Below are 25120 nucleotides of genomic sequence, written 5' to 3'. Positions count from 1 at the left end.
GAAAATTAATGTTTATATGGTCCAGACACGTATTTATTCTTGTAGGAATATTTATCACGTTTACAAACGCATAGTTGGAAAGAATATTTAAATATTCTGAAGAGGTATGACTTTCTTCAAGAGTATTTATGTTAATATCTCCTACCATAATATGATTAGATGAAGGTGATATAGATTGAAGATAGTTGTCCAGGTCATGCAAAAAGTCACCAATACTAGCACTGGGCTGCCTGTAAACTACCGTCATGGTAAGACCAGTCTGAAACACGCCAACAACCCCACCTCCGACAGTGAAAGTGACAGCCTCCGTTCCGGTCAACTCAACCGCGACGCCAGCCACCCCACCAGCAATGCCACTGCGCAGGTAGACTCCAACACCACCACTTCTTGTCTTACGTTGAACGCCTAAAAATATATAACCATCCAGGTGATAGAAAGATATTTCATGATCATATATAAAAGTTTCAGTAAGACATATTATATCAATTGGTTTACTAGTGCTGTACACAATAGATTCAAGATGAGAAAAATTCCTCCGCAAACTTCTAATATTAGCGTTCAAAATAGTCAAAGAGTTAGGTGAAAAAGTATCAAGTTTATCAAGATCATAATCAGTGCATGTTATGTACATATCCATAAATCTACATTTCTATGCTTATATTATAAACAAAAATTTATACTAGTTTCAGTGTGTCTAAGTCCTGTTCAGATGAAATTTCGATAGCATCGGAATCCGGAGTCTTCCTTAAGTAAATCTTTTGCTTAAATGTCCATATAAACCTATAACTATGTTCCTTTTTAAAGTTTCTAGTCTTCCAGAAGAGTTCATTTTGTGATCGGCTAAGAACTTCGTTGATATAAATCTTTGCTTTATCTGAAAATCCAAGAGAAGACGTATCCTGAATGTTCCTGCGATAATCGATGAAAAACTTGTCTCTTTTGCTGGTGTGTAGAAAACGAATTATCACTCGTGATGTCTGGCGTATACGGTACATGTTGTCAATGTCTAACATTGGGTTTATGTAGTCTAATTTCAGATTTTTTAGAATCTTTTTGAAGCCTTCAAGTAAATTCTCATCTTTAGAATGTGGAATTCCATTCAATTCAATGCATTTGCCACGGGATGCCTGCTCGCTAGCATCTACCTTCCCGCTTAAACTATCGAAAGAGTCAAGCTTTTTCTCCACATTGGCTTTAGATTGTTTTAACTCTTTAACTTCAGCTCTTAGGTCACTAATTTCTTTACTGAGGTATTCGAACGTGTCTTCAAACTCTGCTGTTTTGCGTTCAACCGATGTAATTCTTACATTGAACTCACTGAGTTGAGAGATAATGACATCTAGCTTTGAATCCAGTTTCTTAAATTTCTCATCATCCTCGATAATCGCTGGTGATGCAGACGATTTACTTCCTTTCGGTGGCAAATAGTGTACAATGTCTCCTCCTAATGATAATAGTACAAACACAGATCAATATCTTTATACTTCTAAATATACTTTTTGAATCTCGGGTATCTTGATGCTAGTTTATTGTCTTTAAGAAGTAGTGAGTTTTTAGTACTGTTAATATTTGTTTTTGATTCACCATAGAGCATAAAGCTAAATAATTAACAAGTCATTTATTTAGTTTTCCTTTATTCGCCTTAAATAAATTTATTCAAATTGCATATGGAAGGAAGTTCAGCATTTTAGGTGGCCTAGGAAAGTAAAACGCAGAAAATTTTCTCCCGTTTTTTCAATTTTTTTGCATTATTGTAAAAAAATGTGTTTTGCCGGGTGCTTATTTATACGGATGACACATTTGAATTAGAGTTTTTTCACATTATACCTTGTGCTATTTTATAAAATTTTGTTGATCTTTTATGATACCATGTGTGTAAAATCTTAGCCACTCAGTAGAAATTTAAATGAGTCAAAGAAAATGGTTTTGTAGAGTCACATATGTAGATCAAGCTGCTGATCTCTGTAAATATCTGTTCTTTCATAACCGAGTGTCAGCATCATTGAACTTAAAACCCCTGGAATGGCAATCACGTGACTTTTACGTTGATAATAATACGTAAACGTATGCGCCATATTGGAGAGCTAATCGAATGCTAGTTCCGTTTGTAAACAAACGAAGAAAAATGACAGAAATGTACATGTTGAATAGTTATTTTCCAGCTGGGTGTTAATGAAAGCTACTCCTACACAACGTTTAGAGTGCCCTGATAGAAGAAAACCTATTTATAACATATGGAGTAGAATATATCAAATGATAAGTAGATGTATAATAGATTTTCGTGGACCATGTTACTCATTCAAACTGTTGTATTACAAATGCATAAACCCAGCAAATGATATATTCAGGCAAATAACAACTGTTCCTGTAATGGAAGTCACCAGGAATTGTTCCTTTGCGATGTGCAGGCTTTCCGTAATCCGCTAATAAGCTTGCTGGGCATAAGTACATTGCTGTCCGTTAAGCTACTCATCGTTTACAAGACAAGCTAAGGATTAACTTTTGCCTGCCATATAAAAGCATGCCTTGCCACAGTTGTGATCAGGACAAAGCGAGAACTTCAGCACAGAAACACTCGTCCTCACTCACACTACACTGTTAGTGACAATATATTTGCTCGTCTGTATGGACAGATGATTAGAGGTAAAGGGACTAAATTTGGTTGTTCATACATTCACTTTGTTTTGTTTATGTACATACTATATAGCTGCACTCATTATGAATATTTTCTTTGCAGTTTTACGGTCAACGGAATAAACGTATACACACACATTCCAAGCATCAGTTATACTCATTTGAAAATCCATACAAGACGTAACAGTAAAACTCTACCTCTGAAACTCTGTGGAGAGCCGGACAATTAACAACATTGTGCACATGGACGGCATATCCAGACCAGTCACCCAAACACTATCTGACGCTGAATAGCCTTGCCTATTGACGTTACGGCAACCCAAGCATATGCTAAAACTCCACTCAGCTAGCCAGGAGAATGCAATTCCTTTCGAGTAGCTAACTCAAGCACACAGAACATATACTATACCCAAATCAAGTAAACTAGCTCAGTTTACAACAATGGAAAAACTCTTTATAGACAGTATTTCAAACTGGAGTATGGTGAATCTTAAAGCTGATCTTCAGCAAAACAGATTAAACTCTACGGGCGAGAAGGCAACTTTAGTGAAGAGGCTCCAGAGCTTTTACGCTCAAAAATTTGCTTCCTCACCTCGATCACATTCATCTCATTACCACATTGGACAGAAGGAAAGCTATCTTACAAGGAACCAAGCTGCCCAGGCATTACCTTCTCACCATATAATGACAAGTCGGCATGAAGCCACAAACTTTGACAATCAACAGACCGGCAACTTAGTCAGCAAACCTGTGCCCTTTCAGGTAGACCTTTCGCAGGCTAGTCTACCGTTGAGCACAACAGGAAACATGGCCTCAATGTCTCCAAGATCCAGTCAGCCAGCTACCCCATTGCCGGAGTTCATCCACTCTCATGCATCCCTAATGTCTCCGACCATTTGTCAGTCACAAGCAGCTTTGTCCCTGGCAAACAATCAGCCTAGTGTAACTCCAATGTTCTACGGAGCAGTCCAGCCGTATTCAACGTCAATGCCTCTTCATTGTCATCAGTTGCAGAAAACTGGAAGAAACGGAGTGTTGAGTCAGCCTCAAGTAGATACGATGACTCAAAGGGCCAGTCAGTCTCACCTTTACTTGCCGCATGCAAGTTCTCCTGCAAGAAATAAAAAACAGGCATCTTCACCACTGTGCGAGCAAAGGTCTGTTGACCAAACGGAAGGCAGCCAAATGGGTTCAGACCAGCAAGCAATGTCAGGTGTAGGAGCTTGTGATTCATCATTGGGAACACCAGGACACACCCATATTCCAGCGTATAACCGGTACAACACGCAGACTAACCAACCTGATACTTACCCATCTTATGCAAGTAGCAACGCCAATTCCTTACAGCCTAACATACACCACACTGGCTCATCCATTGCTGCTTCCAGCTTACCTATCACACAGGCTTTAACAGCGTCATCTGAATCTGACGAGTTGAACTCTTTAGATCGTCAGCTAAAGATTCTCCGTATGAAGGAAGAAATCCGTACAGTACAACATCGACTAAGTATACCTCCTGAGCAGCTTCGCTTAGTTGATCTCCAACAAACGAGTATGCAAGCCGATTCTAACGTCAATAGTGTCCTGTCGCTGATCAAAAGGTCTGTAGATATAAACAGTTTACCTCCAGCAAAGCCAACCGTTTTCTCTGGAAACCCCCTTGAGTACCCTCAGTGGAAATCGGCCTTTGACTTGCTAATTGAAGAAAAAGACCTTTCCCCAGCGCAGAAGCTCTCCTATCTGCAAACCTATGTCAGCGGTAAGGTACTGAAATGTGTACAGGGATACATCATGTTCAATACTGCTGAAGCATATGCAGAGGCCAGGAAGACACTTGACGAACGATATGGCGATCCCTTTGAAATTGCTGATGCTTTCAGGGACCGACTGGACTCTTGGCCAAAAATCAGCGCCACAAATCCCGACAACCTTAGAGAATATGCTGATTTTCTCAAGCAATCGAAGCTAGCCATGTCAAAGATTGATGAATTAGAACGTCTCAATGATCCACGAGAACTAAAAAACTTTGCGAGTTGTCTCCCCAACCACCTAGTCAATAGATGGAGCCGTGAAGCTGGACTTCGCAAAATTGAAGAAAAGCGAAACCCAGTTTTTTCTGAATATGCAGACTTTGTCATGAAAGAGGCTGTCCTTGCCTGTGATAAGACTACCTCATTTGATGCTCTAACAGCCAGGAAAAGCAACTCAAGATCTCAGGCTACCAAACCAGAGAAATCGCATAACTTCCTTGCTCATGCCACAGATGTGGATGAGGTAAGTCTCACTAACATTCATGAGGAAAGTCCTGCGTTGTATTGCCTTTTCTGTGATCTTCATGGTTCACATAACACTATGGTTTGCAGGAAGCTGTCTAAACTCTCAAATGATGAACAACAAACCTTCTTCAGCAGAGAAAGTCTTTGCTTCAAATGTTTGAAACCAGGGCACCTCATGGCTGACTGCCTTGAAATAGTCATCTGCCAACAAAGGGCCTGTGGTAAAAGGCACCCAACCTGTACACATAAATACAGAAAGTCAAAGCCAGCAAGCACCAATGACAAGCCCAAACCTAAATCGCCATCTGCCCGGGTCAACGCCACTCAATGCGAATCAAATACAGTAGATGCAGAAATACGTGGCGCCGAATTAAATGATATTGGCAGCATACCACAGAAAAGGACCATCTCACTCACTACTATGATTGTTCCTGTATACTTGTCTTCAGCTGAGGATCCAAACAAGGAAATACTTACATACGCGCTCTTGGACACAATGGCAAACACCTCAATCATCCTTGATGACATTTGTGACACTCTGGGTACCCATAAAACAAGGAAACAGCTAAAGATATCTACAGTCACCACACGAAGACAAGTCCAATGGTGCAATGAAATTTTAAACTTGCGAGTCCGAGCATTTAATTCTTGCAAATCTGATGCCATCACTATACCAAAAGCATACTCGCAAAGCTCAATCCCAGCAGACAGACGCCATATTCCTACACCACAAACAGCAGGTCAATGGGAACACCTCAAGCACCTTAAGAGGCACCTAGCGCCGCTGCAAGATTGTGAAATAGGACTCATAATAGGCTACAACTGCTCAGCCGCATCTCTCCCCCTCACAACCATTTGGAACAAATCTAACCTCGCGCTACCCTATGCAGTCAAGACCCAGCTGGGCTGGTCAATCATTGGCGGCCAACTTGCCTCTGATTCTAGCTATTATATTCACCGAATCGAAACATCAGAGCTCACCAAGGAAGAGGTAATAGCTTGCTTGGAGGATGATCTTTCTGTGATCCATGGTACCCCTCGTATGTCTCAGCACGATCTCCTGTTCTTAAAAAAGATGCAAACCTCCATCAAGCAGGTAGACAGCCTTTACACCATGCCACTCCCATTCAAAACGACGCCAACACTACCAAACAACCGCGATTATGCCCTAAGGAGATTCAAAGGACTGGACTTACGGCTCAACAGCAATCCTGCATTAAAGAGCAAGTACTTTGAGTTCATCCAGGATATTATCTCAAAAGGGGAAGCCGAGCCAGTTCAAGATTTGAAGGAGGCTGGATGGTACATTCCTCATCACGGTGTCACTCATCCGCTAAAACCTGGCAAACTCAGAGTGGTATTTGACTGTAGTGCAACATTCCGCGGCCATTCCTTGAACCAACTGCTTCTACAAGGTCCTGACCTCAACAACAGTCTGACAGGTCTGCTGTGTCGGTTTCGGAAAGACAAAGTTGCAGTCACATGTGACATTAAAAGGATGTTTCATCAGTTTCGAGTGGACCAACCAGACAGAAAATACCTTCGTTTCCTTTGGTATAAACCTAACTCTGCGGATATCATGGACTATCAGATGAATGTTCATCCCTTTGGTGCTGTGTCATCTCCAAGTTGTGCAATTTTTGGCTTGAAGAAGCTGGCAGAGGATAACAAAAGGGATTTTCCACAAGCCGCAAAATTTGTGCAGAAAAATTTCTACGTTGATGACGGCTTGGTCAGCGTTCCCACAGCTGAGGATGCAGTCAGTCTCATGTCAGAGACCAAGGAAATGATGGCACGGGGAAACCTGGTTCTCCACAAGTTTCTGTCAAATAATGAGGCAGTATCTAACAGTCTGGGATATGAAAACCCGACAAACAAGGTAATCACGCCAGATTTGAGTACGGAGAGAGCCCTTGGACTATGTTGGGATATCACACAAGATGTGTTTAAATTTTTAAAGGTTGACATCAAGTCTTGCACCAGACGTGGTATACTCTCCACTATCGCTTCGGTATTCGATCCACTGGGATTTCTCACTCCATTCACCTTGAAAGGAAAGTTACTACTTCAATCCCTTTGCCACGACAAAGTTGGGTGGGATGAACCATTGACTTCCAACCAAATGACTGATTGGATCAGCTGGAAGGAAAGTGCCAACGACCTCATTTCTTTCAAGGTCCCACGATGCTACCTAACTCCAGAATTTACCAATAGCTACAGAGCAGAACTTCACACATTCAGCGATGCTTCCACCGTAGCATACGGTGTCTGTAGTTACCTACGTCTTTTAGACAACACCACCTACAAGGTCGCGGTGTCCCTCATAATGGGTAAATCAAGAGTAGCACCCAAAAGAGCTGTAACCATCCCACGTCTGGAGCTGCAGGCAGCCACACTAGCAGTCAAGGTAGCAGACTTCATCAAAACAGAGCTCGACTACCAAAATCTTACACGCTATTTCTGGACTGACTCCAAAACCGTTCTCGGTTACATCAACAATGAGGCAAAACGATTTCACGTCTTTGTGTGCAACCGGGTCGAGAGGATCAGAGACTCGACCGATCCCACCGACTGGAGGTATGTTTGCACAGAAGAAAACCCTGCGGATTTGGCATCACGCGGAGAAGAAATTCAAAATATTCCAAGTTCTTGGTTAAATGGACCAAGTTTTCTCAACCAGCCAGACTTCAGACCAACCCCGCAATCCACAATATACACACTAAATAATGAGGATCCCGAGATCAGGAAAGTTTTCATCCATACTACAACCACAAGAATATTGGAGAATAGACTAGTTGACAATCTCGAAAAATGGAGTTCCTGGATCAAAATTACCAAAATTGTCAGCAATATTGTCATATTCATCACTGCCTGTCAAAAAACCAAGCTAACGGATAGTTCCCCACAAAGCAAACTAATTTTTAATATGATAGTCAAGCTGGTACAACAGCACTATTTCGCAAACGAGCTGCTGCTCCTCAAAGGCAAAGCCAGGCTTCCAAAATCAACGACATTGTCCAGTCTAGACCCATTTTTAGACAAGTGTGGAGTCATTAGAGTAGGTGGTCGCCTGAGAGACTCTCTTTCATGTTATGAAGTCCGGCATCCTGCCATTCTGCCAGGAAAATCTCAGGTCACAAAAGCCTTCGCCTATTTCAAACATGTAGAAGCTGCTCATCAAGGACGTGCCACTACAGCAAATGCTCTTCGCGCAGCAGGAGTATACCTAGTGGGTGGAGGAACAAAAATGCTTGCAACCATGATTCGCCACTGCGCCAAGTGCACTAAACTACGAGGAAATCCAGTTGGTCAGAAAATGTCCAACTTACCACAATGTCGAACAGAACCAGAAGCGCCATTTACGCACACAGGGGTCGACGTGTTTGGTCCATTCAAAGTTAAGGATTATCGTAAAGAATGCAAGCGATATGGCCTGTTGTTTACATGTATGGCAAGCAGAGCAGTGCACCTCGAAGTGTTAGAAGACATGACCACTGACTGCTATATCAACTCATTACGCAGCTTTTTGGCAATACGTGGCCCTGTTTCAGTCCTATACTCAGACAATGGAACTAACTTTGTTGGAGCCAGCAACGAGTTTGGAAAAACGGTAAAAGAACTATCTGAACCTCGCATCAAGGAGTACTTGAGCACTAAGCAGTGCTCTTTCAGCTTCAGTACTCCAACCGCAAGCCACATGGGAGGAACATGGGAGCGTATGATTCGCACTGTCAGGAATGTTCTTAGAGGTTTGCTCATAGAATCCAACACTAATCGAATTGATACGTCCAGTCTTCGTACACTGCTATACGAGTGCATGTATATAGTAAATTCAAGACCTCTTACTACCACTACACTCCACTCCGATCAAAATTTGGAACCAATTCCACTGACTCCCAACAACTTGTTGACGATGAAAAATAAAAATCTCCTACCACCACCAGGCTCCTTTACTTCACCAGACCTTTACAGTCGCAAGCGATGGAGACGCGTGCAATATCTGACTGAGCAATTCTGGTCTAGGTGGAAATTGGAGTATCTTCAGAGTTTACAGAAAAGGCAAAAGTGGAAAAATGCCAAGATCAACCTCAAGCCTGGAGATGTGGTAATAGTTATGGATGACGAGTTACCTCGATGCAACTGGCAACTAGGGAGAGTAACGGAAGTGCAGACCAACAGTGATGGCTATGTGAGGCATGCGACCTTGCAAACGGCCAAAAATAAACTAAAGAGACCAGTTCACAAGCTAATACTTCTACATACAACTCCAGATATTTAGAAAACTAAAGGGTTTTCGGAGGGGGTGTAATGGAAGTCACCAGGAATTGTTCCTTTGCGATGTGCAGGCTTTCCGTAATCCGCTAATAAGCTTGCTGGGCATAAGTACATTGCTGTCCGTTAAGCTACTCATCGTTTACAAGACAAGCTAAGGATTAACTTTTGCCTGCCATATAAAAGCATGCCTTGCCACAGTTGTGATCAGGACAAAGCGAGAACTTCAGCACAGAAACACTCGTCCTCACTCACACTACACTGTTAGTGACAATATATTTGCTCGTCTGTATGGACAGATGATTAGAGGTAAAGGGACTAAATTTGGTTGTTCATACATTCACTTTGTTTTGTTTATGTACATACTATATAGCTGCACTCATTATGAATATTTTCTTTGCAGTTTTACGGTCAACGGAATAAACGTATACACACACATTCCAAGCATCAGTTATACTCATTTGAAAATCCATACAAGACGTAACAGTTCCATTATATTAAAATTTATATTACATATGCAAAAATGCATATGGAAAAACTTAGCACATGAAGTATTTCGATAAAAACAACACATAGGTATGCTGCCAAAACAGAAACTGTTTTCAAGATTTATGTGATAATAGCTTATGAATGTATGATATGTATAATACAGTATCTGTAAAAGATGGAATGAACTACTGCAACAACTAAACGGAAATGAAAAACTGTTGTAATAGAGAATAATCAAAATAATGCAAACAAGGAAATGCAGGAATTAGTGTAATCAGATGATTAAACTTATACATATACGTTACAGAAACTGTGTAAAAGGAGATTTGTATAGAAGTGGATATTGAGCCAAGGTGCATCAGTTTCTTAGAACTAAATTAGATTAGGAATAACAGCACAACAACAGCTGCAGATGAATATTACAGCGATTATATTGTTACTGGCCTTTAAAAAGTACTACTTTAGTATTGTATGCCACAAAGATGCACTTTGCAGTTTGAGTGCAGGATTTTAGCATAATGGTGCTGTCGGAGATCATAAAATGACTGAATAAAGTTTTTCATCAATGACGCAGTGGTTGGATATGCCATCTGCCGTATCCGTAAGGTGTTTCCCAAAGCATAACACATCACTAGACCTTACACTACTGATAAAATACACCACACAATGGAGTGGATCTGGCTTTGTATGAATACGAAAGTATTGATCTGCAACTAGCAGGATCCTGATGACATCGTCTGATGGACGCACCAATCCTCCATTGTTTTGTAGCTTGAGTAGAGTATAGAGATGTCGGTACTGGATATTTGACTTAGTGGTAACCAGCAACTGACGGCCAATGTCACGACAGCACTTTAGTTAGCTTTTGCACAATGTAGCCAACTATATAGACTATACTGTTACCTATAACAGAAATTTGACATCTGAAATCATTGAGTTCCACAAACTGATCAACTTCTGGAGTAGCCTGTATGATGAGAATCTCGTTTTGAGCAGTAACATTACCTGTCTTACTAGCATCTGATTCTGCACCACATTTGATGATAAGTTTGCGAAGGTAGCCTTAAACTGAGTAACAGTAGGATTATTATTCCAACCCCCTAAACAAAAACATCAATTATAACAATTACATAAAATCAACAAAAATGAATGTCTTATTCACATAAACATAGTACCCTTAATAAACAACCATACAAGTAATAAAATAAATGAAAATAAAACAGCTCAAAATGTTACCATATCGCTATGTAAAATGAAAATGTAGCAATTTTCACTGGAAGTCATTCACACCCATCTTAGGCATAAAGCTTAATGGTTGACTTGCAACAAAATTCACATTACCGTTATTTGATATGAAAAGATTCACCATGTCTTACCCTGTTGTGTTGTAGGCAGGGTTGTTAAAAATTGATGATTTTTTTTAAATCAAAAAAATCGATTTCTATTGTTTTATTTGATTTTTTTTTATTTAAATCGATTTTTTTGATTTTTTTTGTTCCAAAAAGATGTTTTGTGTTCTAAATTGCAAGTTATTGCTATCAATTTGGAATTTATGATTTGCAGGAGTATTATGTAGTTTTATTACAACAACTAGGAAATGAAAAAAACATTTACACAGTTAACATTTGATAAAAAGGACAGCATAATTTATGTGTTGGACCAATGATATACAGCCCAAAAGGATAGCCGACGGCTATCATATGGGCGGGGTTTAATGATGGAGCTCTATTAGGATTGTGCTAGCCTGGGTTTCAAAGCAAACAACTCTCGCGGGGGGGGGGGGGGGGGGGGGGTCGCGTTGCCTTGTTAGGTTTTAAAAAACACGAATCGCTGTTATCGTTTCATTAGCTTATTCAGCCAGTAGACCCCGCGGGTCACAATAGCAAACATTGAATTTCTGCAATGTAGGGGTAATACCTAACCAAAATAATGTATCTATTCAAAACAAAACATTTCAAATTACCTACTTTTAGTAATTTTAAAATTAGTAAAGGTCGTAGTATATGCCTAAAGTTGAATATAATTACCCGAACAACGGCATTTTTTTTCTAGTTTTTGATTAATATTTTGCCACCCCTAATATAAATTGACAAAGTCTTTCATCGGTTTCACATTGTTTTACCTTGCCAATGAGATGGGACAGCAGGCAAAGCTGTGCAGTGTAGTTTTCATACTCAAAATCTAAATGCAAAACCGAATTTGAGCTATTTTACGATTGTGACTATTAATATCATGAATGCTTGTGAATGGCAACTGACTGATCATAACGGTGACAATATTGGGATACTATATTTATTTGACAACAAAATGAATTCAACAGATAAGTAAAATAACCACTATAGTTCATAATATTCGTAAATTTACAAGGTGCTTTATTCAGCATATTTGTTTGTTTGGGTGCCGTGTTCGGGTTAATCCCAACAGAGCTTCATCATTAAACCCCGCCCATATGAGCGCCGTCGGCTATCCTTTGGGGCTGTATATCATTGGTTGGACATTAAATCCCAGAAACGAAGATGAAGAATCACAGAGAACAGATCACACAACTGCTAAGCTGCAGACATATTCATAGGCACTTGCTGTGGCAGCTGTCACTGTTTTGGGTGCTGTTTGAGGTTTCTAAATTTTTTTTAGATATAGCTACTTTAAGTTGAGCAACCTTGCAGCACTGTGCTTGACAATTTGGTTTTAAATTTAATCATTGAAAAGTATCATTCAACATTGAAAAATATTACCTTTAAATGGCTTCAGTCAAACGTTTTAACCTGCTGTTAAAACATGGATCATTGAAATGTTCGTTGCAGATAAGTGCTCAAGGATCAGGCTTATTCACTCTTCTGCGGTTGCGATACCATTGTAAATAACGAGAGTTCTCAGTTGCTTTGTTTGGAAATCTAAAAATTAAAATGAAACTGTAGTAGTTAGTTAGCAACAGTAGTAATAACAATAGTATTATTACTCTTATCTCCTTACTGCTAGCTAGATCCAGGTACAACAATAAATAATATTATAAGCACGACAAACACTTCCTTCAAATATAAATATTTAGAAATAACCTAATGGGTTGTAGTTCCAAAATATTAATATAAAAAAAATTCAAAATTTAAATAATAAAAAACCTTCGTTTTGAAGGAAGAACATTTCACTCACTAGCTTATAAATTTATCTAATCACCGACAAAATACAGTCAAACTCGTACACTCAGTAGTGACACTGATCAATGATATACAGCCCCAATGGGCTGTATATCATTGCACTGATCGACTCTCACTCACCCAGTGACTAGTGTAGTGGAACTAACTAATGGCAGTACTAACTAGTAGTAGCACAACTATTAGTAGTCGTAGACTTGAGCAATAGTAACAGAACTAGTAGTAGAAGTGACTCACTTGTGAAATGTCATGCCTTTTCCTTTAAAAGTCCATTCTTGCGGTTTTTGCAGTTCATGGAATAGCAATAGCACTGTGCACCTACACCCTTATCTCTCGTACATAAATTATTAGTAGCAATCTCAGTAGTCTGTTCCTTTGATTGAGCGGTGTATTCGTGACCTTCCATAGCTGTTAGATCTGAAATTAGATTTCTTTCTCACATTGAACACAATGAAATTAACTTGAACATTAACTGATAATGGCGTCGACCGGATTTCCGTACTCGCGAATGACCTCTTGCCATTCCAGGGGTTTTAAGTTCAATGGTCAGCATTAACAACTCAATGACTACAACACACTTTGGTTTTAAGGCTCAAAATAGGTGCATAATATTTAAGGATAACCTCATCCTAGAATATCTTAACATCTACAAAGAGCTGTATTTGTTTGTTGTTTGTTGTTAGACAGCAAGTTTTGAGGCACTTTCCACCAATTACCCGCCATCAACATAACCCTAGCTTTTAGTGATGTGGGTGTAATTGCATTTGCTGATTTTCACTGTGAGATTTCAGTGGCTGATTAAATAAATTTTATTTACATTCTATTTGCTTCTATTTGCATTTGCTGAAGAACAGGACTATAGTTTAAGATAAAATATATCCTTCTGTCAGTTTCGAATTCATGAAATACAATTGGTTCTTTTACCCGAGTTAATCAACCAACTTATGACAATTATGAATAGTTGTTCTTGATTTCAGTGCTTTATAGGCCAACCTAAGCATCTTTCACAGTGCGCTAGACAGTCAATGTGATCATGTTGGCAATACCTGCAAAGCTTTTGATAAAATAACATGTTTGCTAATGTTTGCAGATAGGAATTTCGGTAGTCCCAATTACTTGAGTGAAGTCCTCATCTACTGTCATTAACGTTATTTCTTACTACATAACAAACAATCTGAGTGATTTTTCCATTGCATGATTTGTCTCAGTGCTTTTCTACGTGTATGTCTCAAATTTAAAGTTTAACATTTGTTGTAGTAAACATAAACATAAAGTAACATAAACGTAACATAACATAAACGTAACATAAAGCTTGCATAAGTTTCTCAACCACAAATGCTCTTTTTTCCATAGCCACTGGTAGCTATCATCATTATACTAGAATTTTCACTGTCATACAGCCCACAACCAAAGCGATAATGGAAAAAAGAAAGGGTATTGTTGGCTGTTGAAAAAGTAGTTGTCAGCAAGAATTGACAGAGTATAGTGTAAATGAGACTTGTTTGAGATGATATAAATTAAATTTGAAAGAGCACGACTCTAAAAAGGTGCATCTAACATTTTATTTTGGAGGTAAAGTTGGGTTGAAACCAGGTATACGAGTACAGACGGTTCCCTACTTACGAACATTCGAGTTATGAACAATGGTACATACAAACAGGTATGCGCGTAGGCACTACGCAGAAGCACCACCCAGCATCCACCTTTCTCTGCCGAGTTTGTTGCAGTGCATAGGTGCGTGAACGTATCTCCAGTGCGCAAAGAACTTTTTTTTTCTGTACGTATTGTAAAGGGATTTGCTGGTCTTTACTTGGCACGATCTAGACTAATAAATAAAGAGAAGAGAGCGCGCGTAGTTTTATTCAGCTTTTAATTAGCGAAGGAATTTTCACTAGCCGAGGAGCGTACAGCTATCTGCTCTGCTCAACTAAGTGAGCGCGATCCTTTTTGTTTAATAATATCAACCGCTCCTGCTAACGGCAAACAGTAAGAACACCGGCTAAAAAGGTGAATAAATAGGACCGCTCGTGCTTTGGTATGACAACAATATAAGTGACGATAAGTGATAGTGCTATGACGGGATATCATATATAACAATTGCATAACAAGTGAAACAACAGTATAATAAAAGGACAAGACATACAAAAAGAAATATGACAACAACGACAAGTGATAGCATAACGGTTAAATAACAATATAATCAAAAGGACAAGACATACAATAAATAAGAAATGCAGTGTCATGGCCCGGCGTCCACCAAAGTATTATCTCCATTTTATTAAATATCTTTTTCAGTACAATCTAATGTAGGTTACTTATACAAGCCTTAATTATATTTGTATAAACCTTCAATATACTTATATAGGCCTTAAACATAAATTATAATACAAAATATAGCACTGAAGCAACTTACGAACAAATTCATCTTATGAACAATCATTTGCAACGTAACTCATTCTAAGGTTGGGAACCATCTGTAATTGGTTAATTGTTGATATTACAATATATGTTATAAGTATACAGTATTTGTTAAAGGTCGCACAGTCTAGTCTCCTCTATTTTGTGTTGTAAGATTTGGTCATTGATAGCTAATCGAGTGATGCGCTCCGTAGCGAAGTTGTTAACCAGCAAGTCATTGATGTTGCGAACTCGAGAAAGCAACAAATGATATTCCAGGGGTTATTTCGTGGTGGATTATATCAATGACAGCTTTAGCTATGGTAAGACCTTGATTCTTGTCTATTGTCAAACCTCTTGCTAGACTGAGAGGAAAGCCTCGCCATAAAGGGGCATTGTAGTTTGGCCTAAGTTTGTACATAAGTCATAAAGAAATTCGGCTAACGTTTTAAATAGTTCAATGAAACCTTTGGTGATTGGACAAAAAAAACATAGGCTGAATAACTGTGTACCACAATTTTGTAACTGTAAATCGGTCTATGCCTCAAACGGTCTACGTTTATTACTGAAACCTTCGAATAAATTCGATTACAAGTAAACAAGGCCATAGACAGGTGAAAGTAGCATGGTTTTTTCGTGAAATACGCACTGCTAAATAAATTTTTTATCTGTCGCATGACTTTATTGGCGTATCGTAGGCCATTCTTAACTTTTATTAAACCAATATTTTCAAGCATTTTGTGGCATTTTTCGGCCAAATTAATCTGTCTATTTGTGTATAATCCAATCATTTGAGTAAGTTTTAAGATACTGTTGACAATTTACAAAGACTTGGTAACCTATTTAAGTAAGTTTAAATGTGTTTTGTATCGTTATTATACCTTAACGACTCTACAAAACGATGGTTAAGTTTGTCAATGAGATTTTGAAACAAGGGTTTGCTACATTGTTGATAAAAAAAATTCGAAAGTTGTGTGCTCATGCATTTATCATAAAAACTCTCAAATTGCACTCCGCTAATTTAGTCATGGAAAAATGAACAAGTCACATCTCCAAATTTGTTTACCCTTTATACAATCAAATTCTAACTATTATTTATACTACAAGGTTCATGTGTGCAACACAATTTATGCACCTTTCTTTTGGTAAGACTGCCTATGCTTGGTTTGCATTGTTTCAAAAACTATGTCAATGCCAAAAGTTGTCTCAGCAATCAAATGGCTTCTTCTGAAAATAATAAGAACAGGCTCTAAAACACAACAAGGTTGACTAGATATAACTCATAGTCAGTTGCTTAAAGCTGTTTATCTCCCGAAAATATATATTTTTTGAAGTCTATATTAATATACACAAGAGAAAATGTTTTCAACACAAATAGTATGCTTTAAAATGATCATATCAGTTTTCAGAATCTTATTCGATTATGTTTTTAAATCGTTTTTTGTGGACCATATTGTTTTAAATTTTGCTGTTCGTTTAGTTGGTAAAACTTGAGTTCATTCTGAATAATCATCACAGGTTTTTATTTATTTTTGCAAAGCATTTTGCAAATTATTTTGCAATTTACCATATAAACTTTCTATATACCAGGGTCACTAGCCAGCAGCAATAGCCATGAGCAAATCATTGCTATGGGATCGACCAAAGTCAGCCACAGTGAGCTTAATATCATCTTACAAGCTTTATGCATTGGAATTATATGCAACTTTCTATACAATTGAAGCCTCAAAAATTGGTTTGAAATGTAAGCGACCTAACACAACCATTTCATGTTATTATGCCAAATTAAACAAACTGTTTTTTTAAAAAGGATTTGCTATAGGGAATTGAGAGTGAAAAGACAAAGTTAAAATGGAACTTTAAAAAACACATTTTATTATTCAAACACCACTTCTAATAGACCACTACTTTGACATCATATTTGTTGTTATGAACCCATTATTCACACTGTTCATTCAGTATATCAAAAAAGTGCATGCTGTCATAGTAGGTAAACTGGGTTGTTGAATTGTAGCATATTTTATTATCTATTATTGACATCATTTTATAAATTACATCGAAACAAAAACTGCTAGTTGTAAATAACATTTACCATAAAACCTGCATTTCAAAGTTAGTTTTATTCAAAAGCTACATATGATAAAACTCTACTAGGGGATATGGGCTAAACCTAACACCACCGCTAGTCGAACACCACTTTGACGATTATTTTGTTTGGTTTGTATGAACCCCTTAATCAAAAGTGATCAGAAGAAAATTATCTGGAAAATGGTACTAATAATAGCGCGGTAGTATCATTGCAGTTAGTTTTTTGCCTTTGCAGTAGCGCTTCTATGGTTTTAGTAGCAGTGTACCTGAAAAGATCGATTGTCACAAACATCAGAACTATCCTCTGAGTGAAAGTAACCAAGGTCTAAATCATTTGATTTTATCTATGATTTGGTGTACAAGCGGATTAGAAAAGTTGAAAGGCTTTGGTGAATGATAACACTAATTTTATTGAACTCTGCTGTATGTAATTTCAGCCATTGATTTAGTGTATCAACGTTTGTTTTTTAACTTCAAAGCTTTACAGTTTTTGAAAGCGTTGAAAGCGACACAATTGAAATAATTAATAACTCTATCCATCTAATGTTTTACTCAAAGTAGTTTTTTTACTTCAGGTGGTTACTCCGACGCATATGAAAACTGATTTAGCAAAATTGCTGATGTCAAGAGCATTGAAGATGCTCCACCTGATGGATAGTAAAAAATCTAGGTAAAATTACTGCCAATTTGTCCCTAAAAAGGTTAAATTTTATCTTTCTAAAATCTCACAATCTGATCAAAAAATGAAGCATCCTTTATACATTGATTATTTCCTCTAATACAATGCCAGAAACAAAATTTAAAATACAACCCCACCGGGTTCCAATAAATGTTTTATGCTATCAATTCACTCAATCCTCTGATTATTACAAGAGTTATGATGCCGATAAACTTACCGTTTAATTTGCAAAAACTATTTTACGTATGAAATGTAAACCACCAAACCAGGAAGCATTGAAACTCAGGCTTACGCACAGGTATATCATACTATACACATTCTGTGAGTTTTTTTTTACAAACACCTGATAAGTTCTTTTGTTCAGAAGTAACTTTTGTGACATTGCTTTAACTCTTTTAGCAGTCTTGGAAATTTTCGTTCACACCTTCTTGACATGGATATAGCTGTCAGCATTTTCAGTTTTATATCATTACTGCATTATGTACTTTTTGATGCTTCGGTAGTCTGTCTTGGCAAACTGCTGTTTTTGCAGAGTTGTCCCCTGTCGAGCGGAGCAAGAAAAACAACAGCTTGTCACAATATGCATTGCACCTGATGCATCAGCTGCACTAAAAAGGAGTTGTTCTTTTTTGTCTATGCGGCTTAACTGCAGTGTTATGTCGGTTGCTCTATTGGTAATCATAATGGATTTAGCCCAAAAATTTAAGTAGAAAAAAAACAAGATAAAAACGTTTAACCAGATACCAATCTCTTAGTAGAACTTAACAACTTAGTCAACAAAAGCAAATAAAAATGTTGCTGTTTGTGCGCTCAGTCAGTTTTATTTGTATTTATGTATCAATCAGATTTATTTGTTCTTATTGATTTTATTTTAAATTTATTTTATTCTTAAGTTTTATTTCTTCAGCTCTTAATGTTTCTTTGAAGGACAACACCGCAAAAACAACAGTTTGTCAAGACAGGCTAGTGCTCTAGTATCTTGATGCTTGTTCCTTTTATTGTTTGCGACAATGGTGAGTTTTTAAAGTTGTTATATTTTGTTGCATCACCATGCGTAAAACTAAATGAATAGTTGGTCATTGAAAACATAATTCTTAAAACCAGTAATAATAAAGTAATAACAATAAAGTAATTATATAGTAAATATATATATATATATATATATATATATATATATATATATATATATATATATATATATATATATATATATATATATATATATATATATATATATATATATATATATATATATATATATATATATATATATATATATATATATATACATGTATATATCTTTACTATAGAGTACATATCTTAATATATAGTTGCTATAAAAAAGCGAACTGCTTTATTGTATGGCTATGAAGCAGTTGCATGTTGTGTATATGGATCATCACCTAAAAATTAGTTATTAAATCATGAAATGTGCTATGTAAAAATCATGCAAACGTTTGAAACAAGCACAGTTAAGCTGGTAGAATGAACTGCATTTTAGTTTCCTGAAATTAGGTGAACTTGTCAACGTTTTCATAGGCCAAACATAATCGGATGCCCAAGTTATTCACATCTGTTCATGAAACCAAATCTTTACCAAGTTGTCATCTATAGCAATAAAAAAGGTAATTTAAAGACTCATTTTCAAGACGCTATAATTCTGCAATTTTAATCTACACTTCTACTATGAAGCGGCTATATAGTTACCTCAAAAAGTAGCCATTAATGCATGATCATAGTATTTATATAGTTTTACTAAATAGTTTCTACTGTTATAGCTATTAAAAAGCAGACAACTCCTTTATAGTATAAATATGAAGCATTTGTGTGTTGTGTATACTGAGCATCAACTTAAAAATTAGCTATTAAAGCATGAAGCAGAACTATAATTCAATACTTCATTTAGACAAATTTGCTCAATCTATTTAAAAGACAAAAAACAGAAAATCATTTGAAGCAATTGTAAGTGCTTGGAAAATTCATACAGTTTTTCTCATGCAAAATATAACCGTTTAAATTGTTGTAGTGAAGAGCTCTAGAATTTTCAGCTTGAGCAGGGTATTTTAGTAACAAGTCCCTATTATTTTTTTCATTAAATTTTCAATGCCTGTTGCTTTAGGTGTTTAAATATGAACTGATAAAAGCTGTTGAAGTAGATCTCATGTGCCAAAAATTTGTTTTACTTTTACTAAACGACAGCAAGCTTGATTGGAAATTTGCTGAGCTTCATATGACTTGGGTATAATCAGGAGTAAATTGAAAGCCAACACTAACATTTAGTAATTGGTCAATGTTTTTTAAACTTTGCTACACAAAAACATGTAATACTCACAAGTATTTTATCTTTTAAAAACCTATCGAACCAAACAGGAAATTTCAAGAAATTTTAATCTCTTGTGTCAGCACATGGTTGTGCGTGCCTTTAGCGTGCATGCAGCTGAGTGTGCTTAAATTGTTAAAGTTAGCTATTTCAATCACAGTTCTTTTCAACTTTTTAATAAGAATTTTGAGATCTAGCTTTTTTACATTCGTTTAAATGAGATCATGCATGTAACTCGAACTTACTGAGAATACTTCATTAAAGGTTTACTACCCTTTGCTGATATTGTATGATTGACAGTAAGATTTTTCATAAAACCCTTATCACAACCTTAACAACAGAGTGTTACCAAGGTTAAAGGCTTGCGTTTCCTCTCATGTAAACATTGATTCTAGGCTACATGGTTAATTTATCTGTCACTGATTTTCTAAACATTTCTGATATATATATAAAAAAATATATTTATAGTTATAAATAAATATATATATCAAAAATATAAATTAAATATGTCAGAATACTAAAATATATTCTGAATATATTTATTAAGATATTTCTGTCATACTGCTTTTAGATGTACAGATGCACATAATATTGTTATTTAGGCTGAGCTATTTGTAGTAAAAATAACCAGTGTTACTAAGGTTAAAGGCTGGTTTCTTCTTATCCGAACATTTATTCTAGGCTAGATGGCTACTTATCAATGACTTATTTATTGAAGCAGATTTTTGGAATAGGAGAATGACAAAAAAAGTTATTTTTTAAAGGTTTGCCATTGAATATAGATAATACTTGAAATATAAAAGAAATTCAATGCAGCCATCAACAACATTTTGTAACAGACTAGCATCACACATCTATTTTTAGTAGAGGTGATGTCAATGATAGGGTATTGCATTCTCAGGCTACACCAACAATATTCTATCATACTGTTCATAGATGTACAGTCTTACCTACATGTATATTGGTATTTAAGCTGACTTATTTGTAATAAAAATAAGTTGCTGCAGCTTTCTGTTACAGACTTTCATCATTGGCCAAGCTGAGAGATTTAGACCTATCACAGAATCCTTTAGATCCTGATACTCTTGATGAAATAGTCAAGCTTGAGTCACTGCAGTATCTCTACTTGTCTCAATGTCACCTGAATAAATTACCAAGCAAGTCAGTCTAAAAACTTTTTCATTTATATACATGTTTAGTAAACATGTTATATACATGTTTTTGGTTGCCTGTTTATTAAAATCCACTCATAAAACAAATTATTTATCAGTTCTCCATCCACAATAATTCTGCTATTTTGAAAAAGAATCATTTTTCATTAATGAACTAACAGCTGTAGTACACATAAACCTGCTTTTGACCAGAAATAGTTTTTCAAACAATTTTCTGCTTTGTATTTCCGGAGAGTTTTTTATCATTAAGAATACCAATCACTTTATATTTTTAACATCATATTTAAAGTAGTCAAAGATCTGTTGATGTGTCATTTTTTAATTTTGAAACAAGCATATTTATGCTGTTATGAAACAGTTGTCTGTTGTGTATATGGAGCATCACCTAAAAGTTAGCTATTACATCATGAAGCAGAACTAAAACTCTATACTTCATTTTGACACATTCGCTTAATCTATTAAAAAAAAACAGAAAATCATTTGAAGCAATTGTAAGTGCTTGGAAAATTCATACAGCTTTTCTCGTGTAAAATATAACCGTTTAAATTGTTGTAGTGAAGAGCCCTAAAATTTTCAGCTTGAGCAGGGTATTTTAGTAACAAGTCCCTATTATTTTTTTCATTAAATTTTCAATGCCTGTTGCTTTAGGTATTTAAATATGAACTGATAAAAGCTGTTGAAGTAGATCTCATGTGCCAAAAATTTGTTTTACTTGTACCAAACGACAGCAAGCTTGATTGGAAATTTGCTGAGCTTCATATGACTTGGGTATAATCAGGAGTAAATTGAAAGCCAACACTAACATTTAGTAATTGGTCAATGTTTTTTTTAAACTTTGTTACACAAACACATGCAATACTCACAAGCTACATGTATTTATCTTCTAACAACCTCTTGAGCCAAACTAGAAATTTCAAAAAGTTATAATTTTTTGCATCAGCACATGAATTTGTGTGCCTTTGGTCTACATCCAGGTAAGCGTGCAAAAATCATTGAGATTGGCTATTTCAATCAGAGTACTTTCCAATGTTTTAATAATTATTTTGCGAACTAGTATTTGTTACTTTCGTTTGAATGTGATCATGTATGTCACACGAGTTTACTGAAAACGCTTAATTAAGTTATACTACAGTCTGATGATGTTATAATATTACCAGTAAGTTTTTTTCTACATGTAAATTCTTAATAACAACCTTAGCAATTGAGGGTTACCATAATTAAAGGCTTTTTCTTTTCATCTAAACATTAATTTTAGACTACATGATCATTTCGTCTGTCACTGATTTTTTCAAGTAGATTTTTAGGATATATGATTGTCATAAAGTCAGTTTTTTCACATGAGCAGGTAACGAGTATATGGTAAATAATGCTTAATAAAAATGGATTTTAATATACTCAGCAACAACGTTTTGTAACTGATCAGCATCACTCATCTATTTGATGAGAGTTATTATTAATTAAAGGTAGTTACATTCTCAGCTACAACAAACATATTCTGTCATACTGCTCTTGGATGTAAAGTTGAACATACATGGCAATTTAGGTTGAATTAAGTTTAGAAAAAACACGGAAATATAGCTCTCCATTGCAGACTTTCATCATTGACCAAACTGACGTTCTTGAGCCTATGGAGGAATCCCATAACATCTGATACTCTTGATGAAATAATCAAGCTTAAGTCACTGGGGTATCTCAACCTGTCTCAGTGCCAGCTGAATAAATTACCAAGCAGGTCAGTCTAAAAACTGTGTCGATGAACACATTTAGCTGTATTGTTGTTGTTTGCCTCTTTGTTTAAATATACTTATAAAACCAAATCTTTAGCAGTTCTCCATCTACAATAAGTCTACCATTTTCGAAAAAGAATTATTTCTCATTGATGAACTAACTACTGTGGTGGACATCAAACTGTTTGTTGCCGGAGATAGTTTTTCACAATAAATTTTGCATTGTATTTCTAAAGAGTTTGCACGACAATTAGCTATTTACCTGCTGTAGGCTGGTGTATTGACTTTCAGGGTAATAGAAGAACAGACAGTATCACTTGTCTTTCCATTAAGAAGCCCAAACATTTGCTAAACCCATAAACTTTAGTCACCAATGAAACAACCTTGTTGCCAATTGCGTGCAACCAATCAAAAATATTTTTGCTAAGCAATTTAATTTTTGATTATTTTTTTAAAATGAAAAAACCAGATAGTTGCCGTCATTGCAATAAAAAATTCAATGGGTTGTTCGGTGAAAAGGAAGCGTGGGATCTTTTTGGGAAATTGACATTCACTAAACAAATTTACACTTTTTAAACATTTGTTTCGAATAAGATTTTTTTTCAGCAACTAATATCTGCAATGATTCTCGAGATATTGCATAAATACTAACCGTATATCAACTTCTCATAAATTTGTTCTAATAATTTGTTGAGAATAGCGATTTTTGCGGATTAGTGAAAGAGTTAGTACAAAGTTCTTCACAGATTTAGCCATAAATTTAAAGTACATGTAGTTAATCCTTTTTTGATGTGTTGTTTCGAATTTTTAATCCGACATGTCTATGTTGGTTGCCTGAACTAAATTTTACTTTCCTAAAATTGAATGTAACTGTCAAAGTTTTTACAAGTCAAAAATATTTTGGTACCTAAGTTATCGTATTATATTTATGAAATAAAACGTTTATGAAGTTTTTGTTTACAGCTATAATTCTTTCAATCAAAAAACTCATTTCCAATAAGGAACTGCTGTGGTCAATAGGTTGCTGATTGTGGCATGATGCAGGTTTAAATTTGCTCAAACGTATACTTTGCGCTGTTTTTCTCGGAAGATTTGTTTTGATTATAAATGATTTTACCCAAGTAGTAAAATTTTATCTTTTAATAGTACCATAATTAATTCCCTGTTATAATTAACACTTCTGCTTATTTGTAGTCGATCAAAATAGTGCATCTTGTGAAAATAAGTAAGGTGTGTTTTTGGATTGTAGCATATCGAATTGCCTATTTTTGATATCATTCTTTAAAACACATAAAAATCTAAAAGTTTCAAAAACCTTTTACCGTAAAAACCTGTACTCGAATGCTAATTTTAGTTAAACACTATGTCTAATAGAATGCCATTATGGGAAAAGAGTTGAAAAATGCAGCGGTCCCCTTCAATCAAACGCCTCCACTACTTCATTATATTAGTTTTTTATGAACCGATAATATAAAGTCATCAGTAAAAAATTGTCCATAAAATTGTACTAATAATGGCCTGATTGCATCAATGACAGTAAAATAGTTTTGTCCTTGTCGTAGTTTTGCCATGGTTTGAGTAGCAGGTTACCTAAAGAGATTGATTTTCACAACCACCAGAACAACATTCTCATTTTATTCACCAAAATCTAAACCATGTCCATCGTCTCCAGATTCATCTACAATGTGGTTTTCAATCTGATCTGAAAAGTTGAAGAGTTATGGTGAATGATGATAATACTTTATGGAAACACCGCATGACATTATTTCAGCCATTGCTTTGGCATATCTTTGGCATGGTTTTAAGTTTTGCAAAGCTTCCCGTTTTTTCTTAAAATGTTGAAATGAACACTATTGAAATAATTATTTGCTGCATCCGTCTTATGTCTAACACTTTGTAATTCCTTCTTTAACA

The 25120-nt window shown here is 36.0% G+C and overlaps 1 protein-coding gene and 1 long non-coding RNA gene across 2 annotated transcripts; one reads left to right on the top strand and one right to left on the bottom strand.

The window, feature by feature from the left end:
- Nucleotides 1-3114: 3114 nt before the first annotated feature.
- LOC137410005 (uncharacterized) lies at nt 3115-9189 on the top strand. Its single transcript, XM_068095634.1, has one exon. The coding sequence runs from the start codon at nt 3115-3117 to the stop codon at nt 9187-9189; it is 6075 nt and encodes a 2024-aa protein (XP_067951735.1).
- Nucleotides 9190-9696: 507 nt separating this feature from the next.
- On the bottom strand, nt 9697-13249 carry LOC137410000 (uncharacterized). Its single transcript, XR_010980945.1, has 3 exons — nt 13061-13249; nt 12407-12565; nt 9697-10574 (listed from the first exon to the last, which is right to left on the bottom strand). It is a non-coding gene; the product is annotated as an uncharacterized lncRNA (long non-coding RNA).
- Between the last annotated feature and the right edge of the window lie 11871 nt (nt 13250-25120).

The sequence above is a fragment of the Watersipora subatra genome, unplaced genomic scaffold (genome assembly GCF_963576615.1).
Source record: "Watersipora subatra unplaced genomic scaffold, tzWatSuba1.1 SCAFFOLD_35, whole genome shotgun sequence".
In the NCBI taxonomy this organism is placed as follows: Eukaryota; Metazoa; Bryozoa; class Gymnolaemata; order Cheilostomatida; family Watersiporidae; genus Watersipora; species Watersipora subatra.
The sequence above is the reverse complement of the archived record's forward strand: the minus strand, read 5'-3'. Positions and strand labels throughout refer to the sequence as shown.

Coding starts and splice junctions, on each gene's coding strand:
- LOC137410005 (XM_068095634.1), top strand. CDS start 3,115: ATGGTGAATCTTAAAGCTGATCTTCAGCAAAACAGATTAAACTCTACG.